This window comes from Thamnophis elegans, chromosome 13 (assembly GCF_009769535.1).
Source record: "Thamnophis elegans isolate rThaEle1 chromosome 13, rThaEle1.pri, whole genome shotgun sequence".
NCBI lineage: Eukaryota > Metazoa > Chordata > Lepidosauria > Squamata > Colubridae > Thamnophis > Thamnophis elegans.
This window is the reverse complement of record NC_045553.1, coordinates 23,640,403-23,653,196: the sequence shown is the minus strand read 5'-3', so window position 1 is coordinate 23,653,196 and position 12,794 is coordinate 23,640,403. Positions and strand designations below refer to the sequence as shown.

Below are 12,794 nucleotides of genomic sequence, written 5' to 3'. Positions count from 1 at the left end.
GAAGTACCGGAAGTCCGGAAACGGGTCTGTTTCCAGCCTCCAGAGCTGGGGGGAGGCCGTTTTCGCCCTCCCAGAGCCTCTGCACTTCCTGCACCACTGTGGTGCAGGAAGTTGACAAGGCCACGCCCACCCAGGAACCAGGAAGAGAACCGGTTGCTAATTTTTTTCAATCCCACCCCTGGTCGTAAGTCAAGGACCATCGGGAACGAGCTTTCTCCATCTGGCACCCTACAGCCTACCTAGCATAATTCACTGTATCTAATGGGGAAGGATGAATCCACTTGGGATCTTCCCATCTATTTTTAATGAAAGTTACTTCTGATTAATGAAGAAATTACTCTGGGCTATTTAAATTGATATTAAATATACATGATTTGATGAAAGTAAGTGCTCCCAACTCCAGGACTTTCCAGAATAATATTAAATGAGAAGCGAAAAAGATGAAAAACAAAAGAATGCGACACTGACGGTGTCCAGAGGCGTACTTTTGGGGGTGTCTTTGTCTCCCTTAGGTCAGGGGTAGCTACGTACGACCACGATGGGTTCCAAATTTTTTGTTGCTAAGCGAGACAAATGTCCCTAATTTTGTCCCATTTTACAACCTTTCTTGCCACTAGTTGTTAAGTGAATCACTGCAGTGGTTAAGTTAGTAACGTGGTTGCTAAGCGAATCTGGCTTCCCCACTGACTTTGTCAGCCAGGGAATCGCAAAAGGGGATCACGAAACTCCCCGGGACACTGCAACCGTCGTAAATATGAGCCAGCTGCCAAGCATCCCAATTTTGATCACGTGACCGTGGGGATGTTGCATGAATGGTGTGGTGGCTTAAGGGTGGAGCTCTCACCTCACAATCAGGAGTTCGATCCTTGGTAGAGGCAGATATTTCTCTCTCTGGGCACAATGAGATTATATCTGCTGAATAAAACTCCACATTGGCAACAGGGAAGGGCATCCAGCCAGTAAAACACTCAGCTCCATTCAGTTGCCCAGACTCCAACCCACAAGGCATTATGGGGTCATTAAGATGATGAGTGCGGGGAAGTTGCAACGGTCCCAAGTGTGAAAAATGGTCAAAAGTCACTATTTTCAGTGCCATCGTAAAGTCGGTCACTAAATGAACTGTTGTAAGTTAAGGACTGCCTGCATTTTTCCTGTCCTTTAGCAGCAGCCAGCATCGTTCTGCTTCTCAAAAGGTACTCTCAGGGTGAAAAGAATTATCCACAGAATGAATACATCACCGAAAGGGGTTAACAGATATAATTATAAACAGATCTGGAACATGATTTCCCTGTGAGACCATGGATGTAGCTGAATTGACTAGAAAGCTCGCCATCCAAATATTCCAAGTCTTTAATCATCTAGGCCATCTCAGAGCCTTGTTGGCCAACTACAGGGAAGCTACGCTGCCACGGAAAGGTTCCCCAGCCACTATGTGTAGTACTGAACAACCTAATAAGGGCCTTTTTAAGTGCTGCAAACTGCAACCTTGGGTGGAAAGGGAGCTATCAAATGTGCAATGCTGGCGTTGATGAAGCTCCTATCAACTTGGAGAGTGGAGAACCAGCCTCATAGTCTGAGCCGCGGTGGCGCAGTGGTGAGAGTGTGGTACTGCTGGCTCCTTCTGCTGCCTGCCGGCTTCCTGCAATTTGGCAGTTCGAATTTCCCCAGGCTCAAAGTTGACTCAGCCTTCCAGCCTTCCGAGGTGGGTCAAATGAGGACCCAGACAGGGGCAAATATGCTGACTCTATAAACTGCTTAGAGAAGACTTGCTTTGTAGTCTTTTAAATACGCAGCATGCATGGCTTTGAACAGACCCTAATACAGTGTTTCTCAACCTTGGCTACTTGAAGATGTCTGGACTTCAACTCCCAGAATTCCCCAGCCAGCATTCGCATTCGCTGGCTGGGGAATTCTGGGAATTGAAGTCCAGACATCTTCAAGTAGCCAAGGTTGAGAAACACTGCCCTAATAGAAGAGAATATTTGTAGCTGAGAGTTGAATGGTGTTTGGTGTTCTCTGGGTTTGATTGTTTTCTTGCAGATGTTTCATTACCCAACTAGGTAACCTCATCAGTGCTAGGTGTGCAGACTCTCTGCAGCATCACAAGCGTTCATTGCACGTACCCATCCCAGGGGCCGTAGTTTGAGGAGCCCTGATTTAGTGCAATATAAAAAAGGCAAATAAGTTTTCTGGTGACCCCCAAGGTCCCTTCCAACTCCGTTTTTCAATCTTCTATTGTTAAGGGAATTCTACAGAAGGAAAAGACAGAATGTGGAATTTTTAGAAAGTGCTTACCTGATTACTTCTGCCTTTTTGGATGCATTCTGCCTTCCTCTCTGCTGGAGCCTCCCAAAGTATCTGCAAAGAACAATTATTCTTTAATTACCCTCTGAGCAACAGCATTTGAAAGCTACACCCCAACCTGTCTCACCAACCTTGGGCTGTGCAGCCAGCGTTGATGGGAAGGAAGGCTGATTTAGTGCCCATAAACCCCAAAGGGGACCTGCCCTTCCATTAAGGACCACAGCGACAGGCAGATCCTATTTATTTAACCAGGAATTAAAAACAGTGAGCAGGGATGCAGGATCATCCCTCACAAGTCTAAATCCACCTGTCTCTCATATATCTTTACCTTGGCTTGTAGAGGGAAGCATTTGGTAGGCGGCGTACAAAGGCACCGAACCCATAAACCAAGAAAATTGGTAGGCTTGAAACACGTCAGGCCATCCCCCACCAAAAAAATAATTAAAAGAGGCAAAAACCAGCACATGGGATTAAATGCGGATGCTTATTCTTTAAGGGACCTAGTTCCAATGTTTGGAATGCTACAATAGTCAGAACTAAACGGAATTTCAAAGCTGCACATAAACTTGAAACCAGAGATATTTTTTATTGGGCATTCTACTGGAAAAATGGGACGCAGTGGCTCAGACGCAGAGCTTGTCAATCAGAAAAGTCGGCACTTTGGCGGTTCGAATCCCTAGCGCCGCGTAATGGAGGGAGCTCCCATTACTTGTCCCAGCTTCTGCCAACTTAGCAGTTTGAAAGCACATCAAAATGCAAGTAGAAAAATAAGAACCACCTTTGGTGGGAAGGTAAGAGCGTTCCGTGCACCTTTGGCATTTAGTCATGCCGGCCACATGATCATGAGACGTCTTTGGATAGTGCTGGCTCTTTGGCTTTGAAATGGAGCTGAACACCGCCCCCTAGAGTCTGGAACGACTCTGGAAGCAGTTGTTGCAGCTAAGTAGCCATTATGAGAAAGAGTTGGCAAAAGAGCTCAGTTCAAATTGGATCTGACCGAGAAGGAGGCTCAGCAGAAGCATCTCACTGAGGACTACGAGCATAGGCTTTCCAAGCAGAGGGAAGACCTGTGGGAGTGCAAGACCAGGTGTTGGAACCTGGAGGCTCAGCAGGCTGAGATGGTCAGCCAGTTCCAGGCTATGATGCAGTCCCACTGGAATGAGGCCCTCTGCCACCAGTAGCACTTCCCTCCAGCTTTTGCCCAAAGCCCCCCACCAGGAGGCCAAAGCAGACCCCGAGTTGGAATTTCTGCCCCCCTCTAACCCACATAAAAAGACCCCAAAGGGGGAGACTCACAAGTATTCATTGCATGTATTTGTCCCAGGGGGCGCAGTTTGAGGACCCCTGATTTAGTGCAATCTAAAAAAGGCAAATAATTTTTCTGTGGACCACCAAAATTTTCTCACGGACCACCAGTTGGTGATCGCTGCCTTAGACGATCCACTGCCTGAAACAGAAGCCCCAGACTGGAAAGTAGGAGGTCCAGGGTCCAAACCCATTCATTCTTCTACTTACCGCTTCCTCCATCTCCATGGAGCTGATGCTTAAAGCAAAGATGGCTTCACGGGCTCCAACGTAGAGTAGCCCTTTGCGGTCAGCCAAGGTCAGCGTTGTATAGTTGGACACGCCTGCCATGGAGAAACATTTGGTCCCTTCTTTCAGTTCTGCAAAAGAAAGGTGGATAACCTTGAGAAAGTGGTCTTTTGTAAACAGATTAACATTGTTGGAAGGTCATCTAGTCCAACCCACCCACCCCCGCCTGAGCAGGAGACCCTACACCATTTCTGACAGATGGCAGTCCAATCTTTTGAAAGCCTTCAGTGATGAAGCTCCTACAACATCTGAAGGCAACTTCTATTCCATGGGTTGATTATTCTCACTGTCAGAAAGTTTCTCCTTATTTCTAGGTTGAGTCTCTCCTTGTTCAGTTTCCATCCATTATTCCTTGTCTGGCTTTCGGGTGCGTTGGAAAATAGCTTGACCCTCTCCTCTCTGTGGCAACCCCTCAAATATTGGAAGGCTGCTATCGTATCTCCCCTAGTCCTTCTCTTCACTAGACCAGCCATGCACAGTTCCTGCAACTGTTCATCGTACGTTTTAGCCTCCAGTCCCCTAATCATCCTGGTTGCTCTCCTCTGCACTTTTTCTAGAGTCTCAACATCTTTTTTAGAGTGTGGTGACCAAAACTGGATGTAGTATTCTAGGTGTGGTCTTACTAAGGCTTTAAGACTTTGGAAAATAGCTTGACCCCCTTCCTCCTCTCTGTGACAGCCCCTCAAATATCATGTCTGCCTTGGTACTTCTCTTCACTAGAATAGCCATGCCCAGTTACAGCAACCTGTGACCAAAACTGGATGCAGTATTCTAGGTGTGGTCTTACTAAGGCTTTATAGAGTGGTATTAGAGATGAGCATCGCCCCCTAGAGTCAGCACATACCGACTAGCACATATGTGCAATAGGAACCTTTACCTTAACATTTAAGATGAATTTATGAGTTTAGAAGTGGAGATTTGCATTTTAAATAGCAATTCTGGTTTTGATATTGAAACTAGCACATGCAACTATTCCTTCTTAGTTTTCCTGCGACTTTTCTGGATGACATGGAGGGTGGAGGTGAAGGACATGTTTTCCAGGACAAGCCTCTCCACACCCTTGTCTTGTGGCCTTTCTAAACAAGACAGGCTTCTACATGAATCTTGTTTTTGTTGTTTTTAATTCGCCCCGCCAAAGATTCTTGGCTCTGTGTTCTAGTCCTCCAGCATGCTTCTTCTCCAGCAGGAGAAACCAAATTAATGGAATAGACAAGGCTGTCTCCAAAGAGTCATATTTTGCAGCAGCACAGATAATGCCCCTCTAGAAAACCACTGTGCTGGATTCTACCCTGCTTCCCTGAAAATAAGACTTCCCCGGATAAAAAGCCCAATCGGGCTTTTGAGTGCATGCACTAAAATAAGCCCTACCCCAAAAATAAGATCTCCCCCCAAATATTGCAACACACCAGGAGCCATGAGCTGACCATGCTCACTGCCTCCTGCACCTCAAAAATAATAAGACCTCCCCAAAAATAAGGCCAAGCGCTTATTTCGGGGAGGGGGTGTCAAAAGAAAATAGGACCCTGTCTTATTTTCGGGGACACACGGTAGATGTTCCTGCAGAAAACAGCAAAGTACTTTCTTCAGTTAGGGTGCTGTGAATTTATTTATTTTTTTCATCTGAAGGGGATGCCCAGACAAAGCATTTTATTCCCTTTCTCAAGAGGGCTCTCCCATTTGCGTCTTCAAAAATAATACAATACTTTAAAAAACAACAACCTTGGCTTACAAAAATCTCCTTAAATGTCTCCGATTTCAGTGGGAGTGAATTGCTTTTTTATTCCAACAGCCTAGAGCTTTCAACTCAAGGAATGGCAACCTTTCATACAATGACGTGCTTGAAATCGGAAACTTTAAAAACGGTAACTTTGCAAGCTTCGGAGAATATAAACAACGGCATTTGTGTCGAGGAATATAAAACGGGGGCAGAAGAAGACAATGCTGTAGGAACAATTTCTTCTCCATTATTTTAAATGTCGCCAGGGACTTAAAATTGGGCAGAGATCAACCGATGTTGGAACACACGGCTGTGAATTTAGTTCTTTTTAAAGGAAATGCAGCTTAAAAAACCTGAAAAAATGGAAATAAAATAAAATCGCTAAGAAGAAGAAAGCAGCAGGAGGAAGAAAAGGTGAGATGAGATAATATGGGTGATTTGACTTGCAATAATTTGTTTAGTGACCATTCAAGGTTACGACGGCACTGAACAAGAGGGACTTACGACTGTTTCCATACTTATGACAGTTGCTGCAACCCATGGGCATAATTCAGACAGTTGGCAACTAGCTCATATTTAAGACAGTTGCTGTGTCCCATGGTCACATGACCCCCTTTTGCGACCAAAGTTGAAGGGAAAACCAGATTCGCTTAACAACCAGGTTGTTAAATTATCAACGGCAGTGATTCACTTAACAACGGTGGCAAGAAAGCTCGTAAAACTGGGGCAAAACTCACGTAGCAACTGCTGCTGACTTAACTGCAGCGAGTCGCCTAATAGCTGTTGACAGGAAAGATTGCAAAATGGGGCCAAGCTCGCTTAACGGCTGTCTCACTTAGCAACAGAACGTTTGGGCTCCACTGTGGTCATACGTCGAGGACTACTTGCAGTGCCATGGAGGAGGAACCGGGAACTCTCAACTTCTTGTCGACACAGATGAGTGCTCTGCCAAAGGCCAACAAAAGGAGAGCTAAACATCCATTGAATTGAGAAATGGGGGGAAAAAATAATGTGATTTCAAGACAGCACTTGCTGAATTGCCCCAGTAACCCTTGAATAAGTCATTTTAAATACAGTTAGACCTCAATTTATGACCACAGAATTTCTGTTGCTATGCGAGACATTGGTGAAGTGCGAATGCTGGCTGGGGAATTCTGGGACTTGAAGTCCAGACATCTTCAAGTTGCCAAGGTTGAGAAACACTGGGTTAAGTGAATAACATGCTTGTCAGAGGTAGGTTGCTACTGTGCAACAATTCTGTGCATGCACAGAAGCATCTGGGCAGGTGGGCGAAGCCTCCCACCGCCGCTACTACCGGTTCGCCTGATCAGGGCCAAACTGGCAGCAACCCACCTCTGGCAGTTGTTAAGTGAATCTGGCTTCCCTATTGACTTTGCTTGCTAGAAGGTCGCAAAAGGGGATCATAGGACACCCCCCCCTTTCAGGACACTGCCGCTGTCATAAATAGAAGTCAGTTTCCAGGTGTTTTGAATTTTTATCACGTGACCAAGGCATTGCTACCACCGGCGTAAGTGTGAAAAACGGTGATAAGTCCCCTTTTCCAATGCATAATTTTGTATTTATTTATCTTGTCCTGTTTGTGTTTATATCAGAGGTGGAGGCCCTGGGAGAGCTATATGCAACGTATATATTTCATTTTAATCAGGGGTGGGATTCAGCCGGTTCGGGTGAATCATATGTTAAGTTTGCATCCGGTTCGGTGACGATCGGCTGACCGGGAGGCCTACTAGAGCCGAGGTGGCGCAGTGGTTAGAGTGCTGTACTGCAGGCTACTTTAGCTGACTGCTAGTTCGGCAGTTAGGCGGTTCAAATCTCACTGGCTCAGGGTTGACTCAGCCTTCCATCCTTCCGAGGTGGGTAAAATGAGGACCCGGATTGTTGTTGGGGGCAATATGCTGACTCTGTAAACCACTTAGAGAGGGCTGAAAGCCCTATGAAGCGGTATATAAGTCTAATTGCTATTGCTACTAGGCCAAAAATGGGGCGTGTGTGTGTGTGCACACACACCCCATAGCCCGTTTTTGCTCCCTGTCACATCCCTGGCCATTCCTATTATGGACATGCCTACCCAACCGGTTATTAGGGCAGAGAAACGGTTGTTAATTGATTTTAATCCCACCACCGATTTTAATCTAGGCCGGGTAGTATACCTTCAAAGTGACAATAAAGTTGTTCTAAAAGCGATTGCTCAATGAACTTTTGTAAGTGGTGGATCACCTGTATGTCAAATCGTGCCGCCTTTTTGCACCCATTCCATCCTTAAGTCAGATTGAGGGGGGTTGCCAACACCAGGAGTTGGGATCTCCCTGCTTGATCCCTCTGCAATGCAGCAGGCAGGTGGCTCTCTGGTGATCTGGCTTTGTTCTAGCTTGCCAGGAAGAGATTCATCTAACCGTGCAGTACAGAAAGGAAGATCCTGGAATGGATATGGGCTTATTACTGTCTGGAGAGTTAAGATTTACTGCTGGGGCTGGCGTGGAGCCTGAGAGGCAGCAGCTGGGGCGATCGATTGGTTTTCATGATTCCCACCTGTGAAGTTAGGCGGCGTGGTGGCTCAGTGGGTAGGGTGGTGGGCTTGTTGGCTGTAAAGCAAGCTGCCCTAATTCGAGACCCAAATGCCATGTGATGGGGTGAGCTCCCATCCTCCCCTCCCGCTCAGGGGTGTCAAACTCAATTTCATTGAGGGTCACATCAGGGTTGTGTTTGCCCTTGGGGGCCCGAGGTGGGTGTGGGCAGGGTAGGCGTGGGGAGCTCAATGTCCTGCAGCCCTCTGCCTGTGAAAATGGAGCCTGGGAGGACTGGCAGAGGCACGCCAGGCCAGTCCTTCGCTTTATCCAGGGCGGCCCCGTGGGCCAGATCTAAGCACCCTGCAGGCCAGATCCGGCCCAGGGCCTTGAATTTGACACCCTGCTCCAGCTCTTGCCAACTTAGCTGTTTGAAAGAATGCAAATGCAAGTAGATAAATAGGTACCACTTTGGTGAGAAGGTAATAGAGTTCCGTGATGTCATGCTGGCCACATGACCACAGAAATGTCTTCGGACAGTGCTGCTCCCTATTGTATGCAATGACTAGTGAAGTAAAATCCACAAGGACTCCTTTACCTTTACCTCACTTACATGTGAAATTAGGTTCTTCCTGCATGGAACAAAGGAAAAGTGGCAAGGACAGCCATTCTAGTTTTCCTTAGGGTAAGTGAGTAGGGAATGTTTAGCTGGGCCCATCGTGATATTCTGTCTATGAATTGGCAAACCTCTGGTGATGGACATTTTAAGACAAGATAATGTTTATTGTAATTTTTTTACTGTGAGCACACTGGCACACATTAAAAATGAAATTGTTGCCTGCTCTCAAGAGAAAGTATATATCTACCCATACACGTACATAACACAGATACATATGTGCTATATACATCCATCTATCTATCATCCATCCATCCATCCATCCATCCATCCATCCATCCATCCATCCATCCATCCATCATTTATCATCTACCTATATACCTACCCCCCTCTCTCTTTCATCTATCAATCATCTATATCTACCTACCTACCTACCTACCTACCTATCATCCATCCATCCATCCATCCATCCATCCATCCATCTATATCCATCCATCCATCCATCCTTCCATCACTGTCCATCTTGAATACATAGCAGAAAGAAGTTTGAGAGTTCACAAGGTTGATACTGTATGGAACACAAGTGTGACCAAATCTGGATGTTCCGAGTACCACAAAGCCCCCTCCCAGAAGATGACAAGGAAAACAGGTCGTGAAGAGGATGTGTAGCATCCCAGACAATTGTGCAGTCCCTGGTCAAACATCGCTTATATGCCATATCCTGGATAGAAGGAAGTGAACTGGCAATAATCTTTTTTGCCGTCCTCACCACTCTCTGCATCGCCTTTCAGTTTGAAGCAGAAATGCTTCTAAACCAGACAGTAGTGCTATATGACAGGATCCCCTGTATAGAAAGTGGTAAGGACAGAGGGAGGAAAATGTACTTTTGTCACGTGACGCAGAAAATGCAACCGCTGTTGTGCCCACTTCACTAAGTGTCTCGCTGTTGAGCGACCAAGCCAACCTAGCCATTAGTTGCACACCAGAAACTTTGATGCTGCTAGCCACCTCCACAGGTGAATCATTAATTCACAGAGGTGTGTGACTGTGCCTGCCTTTTGTGAAAGCGACAAAGATCTCTTTAGTTTTTCCTACATTTAAAACGTGGCTATTTTTATTACACCAATTCACCAAATGACTGTAGAGATTCTCAGTCATCCACATCACAGTTGTCCCAAAGGTACTTTTTCAGGAGGCAACTGGACTTTCTTGTTTTTCCTTTGAAGATATTTTGCTTCTCAGCCAAGAAGCTTCTTCAGCTCTGACAGGAGGGTGGGGAAATGGAAGGATTTATAGTCCTTGCAGACAACCGGTCAACAATCCTCTAAAAGGTTGCAAATGACCCGCTTTCTGCAAGGAAGATAAATCCTTCCATTCCCCACCATCCAATCGGAGCTGAAGAAGCTTCTTGGATGAGAAGCGAAACTTAGCTTGTTGATCTGAATGGTTGGCAGTTCGGCGGTTCGAATCCCTAGCGCTGCCTAATGGGGTGAGCTCTAGTTACTTGTCCCAGCTTCTGCCAACCTAGCAGTTTGAAAGCACGTTAAAAAATGCAAAGTAGAAAAATAGGGACCACCTTTGGTGGGAAGGTAACAGCGTTCCATGCGCCTTCAGTGTTTAGTCATGCTGGCCACATGACCACGAAGACGTCTTCAGCTTTATAATGGAGATGAGCACAGCCCCCTAGAGTCGGGAATGACGAGCACATATTTGCAAAGGGAACCTTTACCTTTACACTGTTGTATCGTCCGCATACTTCACAATAATGTTGGCAACAAACCTTGCACAACAGTCCTGGGTTCAACAGGGTGAACCAGAGTGGACTTAGGACGCAGCCCTGAGGAGACCCTTGTGCTCTAGCAAATGGTGTTAGAAAATTAGTCTTTGCGCGCACATCTTCCTTTTGTGAGGGTGCCCAATGCACTCTCACCCAAATCCAAATATATCCGCCACCCTATAATGGATATTCCCTGTGCAATGTGCCTCTCTGGAGCTCTTCTTTATCAGAAACTGTCTAAATATTGTGCACAGAGCCGCCATGGAGTTCATTTCAGTTCCAAGGGGTTTTTGCTTTGCATTTGTGCAGGTCCTCATGACCTCTTCAGATAAGGATTCGCAACGTTCCCCTTTTTGAATCAAAAGAAAAGGATAACAAAGTCTGCTTATGCAACAGAGGCCCAGGGCAAAGACGGGGCTGCCAAACCAGCTCCGGGGAGGGGAAACCAATCTTAGGAGGGAAAAAAAAATCTCCTAAGATTGCTCTTTTCCTTGCCCCCTTTCTAGTTCTTAACCACAGCTGTCTGCAAGCACCATTTTTGCAAAGCGGCGGTGTTAGCCTGTGCAGGAAATCAGGCCTGACCTGTCCTTTGGATGGACACAGGGGCGAAATCAACTTACCTTTGCTACCAATTTGGCAGCAATGTGAGCGTGTGCATATACACAGCACCTTCTGCGCATGCGCAGAGGGTCAACAAAGGACGCGATGGCAGCCCGAGCGATCTGCCAGTGAAAACGGGCCCCCGAGGTCCGTTTCCGGCTACAATGACCCCCTGCAACCCTTTTCAAGCAAAAATGGAGCTCGGGATGGTACCGACAGCCGGCCCTTCACTATTTCTAGGGTGGCCTGCGGGCCAGATGTAAGCCCCCCGGGCCTTGAGTTTGACACCCCTGCTATAGAATGATGTTTCAAGTTCATGAAGGAACAGAAGAAGAAAAAAATAAACATGCAACAGTGCAACATCAACATTCGTTTTCAAGGTTCTGCCTGATGTGAGTGAATCTCTAGAAAAGTGGGAAAGCCTTCCTGCCCTTCCAGTGTGCAATTGTTAACATGGAATACACCGTATTTTTCAAAGTATAAGGTACAGCAAGATTTTGAAGAGGTATATTTTTTTAAAAAAAGTTTTTGCACTCTGCAGGCCTCCCAAACCCTCTGCACACTTTGGGGTTTTTTTTGTGAAAAATGGGGCATGCAGAGAGTTTGAGAGGCCTGCAAAGTACTTCTGGGGGCTGGGGGGCGGGATGAGCAAAAATGGTCTGTTTTTTGCCAAAAAAAGGGCATGCATAGCCTTTAGGAGGCTTGTAAGGTGCTCCTGGGGTTTGGGGGGGGGGCAAAAAAGAGCAAAAAATGGCCCCTTTTTTGCTTGTGTTTGCCCCCTCTCAGCCCCCAGGAGCACTCTACAAGCCTCCTAAAGGCTATGTACGTCCATTTTTTTGAAGGGGGTGGGGTTTGAGAGGCCAAAAATGCTGTATTCAGTGTATAAGATTCACCCAGATTTTCACCCTCTTTTTTGGGGGGGAAAGATGTGTCTTATACTCTGAAAAATACGGTACACACCCAAGGAACAGAAAAGTCCAAAGCCATCTAGAGCAGAAAGTCCGTTGCATGGGAAGGAGGGAGGTGAGATCTTGGGCGTATTCTTTCCCCAAATTCAGCACAGACCAGATTTGAATCTAACTGTAGGGAGATGCAGTGGAAGCGAGTGCAACCAAGTACAGGTAGTCCTTGACTTACAACCATTCATTTACTGACCGTTCAAAGTTACCATGGCAACAACATGACCATTTTTTCACACAGCCATTGCAGCCTCCCCAGGGTCACGTGATCAAAACAGAGCCGTTTGTCAACTGACTTGTGTTTATGACAGCCGCGGTGTTCCGGGAGAGAGTTTACCCAGCAAGCCAGCTTTCCTCACTTGATCCGTCTCCCAGGGAAGCCTCATCAACCCAGGGAAGATTAACCTCCAACCTGCTTTGTGTTCCTAGCTCATTGATTAACAAATTAAGTCTCTCTGTATGCTACCAGAAGCTACAGAAGCAGGGAAGACGGGAAGGGGCGAGACCAGCATTTTTTCTGGGCAAAACAGAATGGAACCCAAGAGAGCCAAGGCACCATTTAAGGAATTTAAGAGGACGTCGTCCATTCAGACTAATAGCCGGTCGCCATGGGGTGTTTTGGCACAAGGAGCCAACTTAGTCGAAAGCCTTCGCCCATTTCTGGATCTCCAAAGGGTCACACCAGGCCACCACATACAATCTG

At 46.5% G+C, this 12,794-nt stretch overlaps 1 protein-coding gene across 1 annotated transcript in view; it reads right to left on the bottom strand.

Annotated features, from left to right (window-relative positions):
* Positions 1 to 12,794, bottom strand: part of SEMA4C (semaphorin 4C) — a 99,756-nt gene that overhangs the window by 28,558 nt on the left and 58,404 nt on the right. Inside the window, exons 3-4 of the mRNA XM_032228988.1 lie at positions 3,820 to 3,968; positions 2,296 to 2,358 (exon numbers count right to left, since the gene is read on the bottom strand). Of these exons, the coding sequence (XP_032084879.1) occupies positions 2,296 to 2,358; positions 3,820 to 3,968 (212 nt within the window). The remainder of the gene's footprint in view (positions 1 to 2,295; positions 2,359 to 3,819; positions 3,969 to 12,794) is intronic.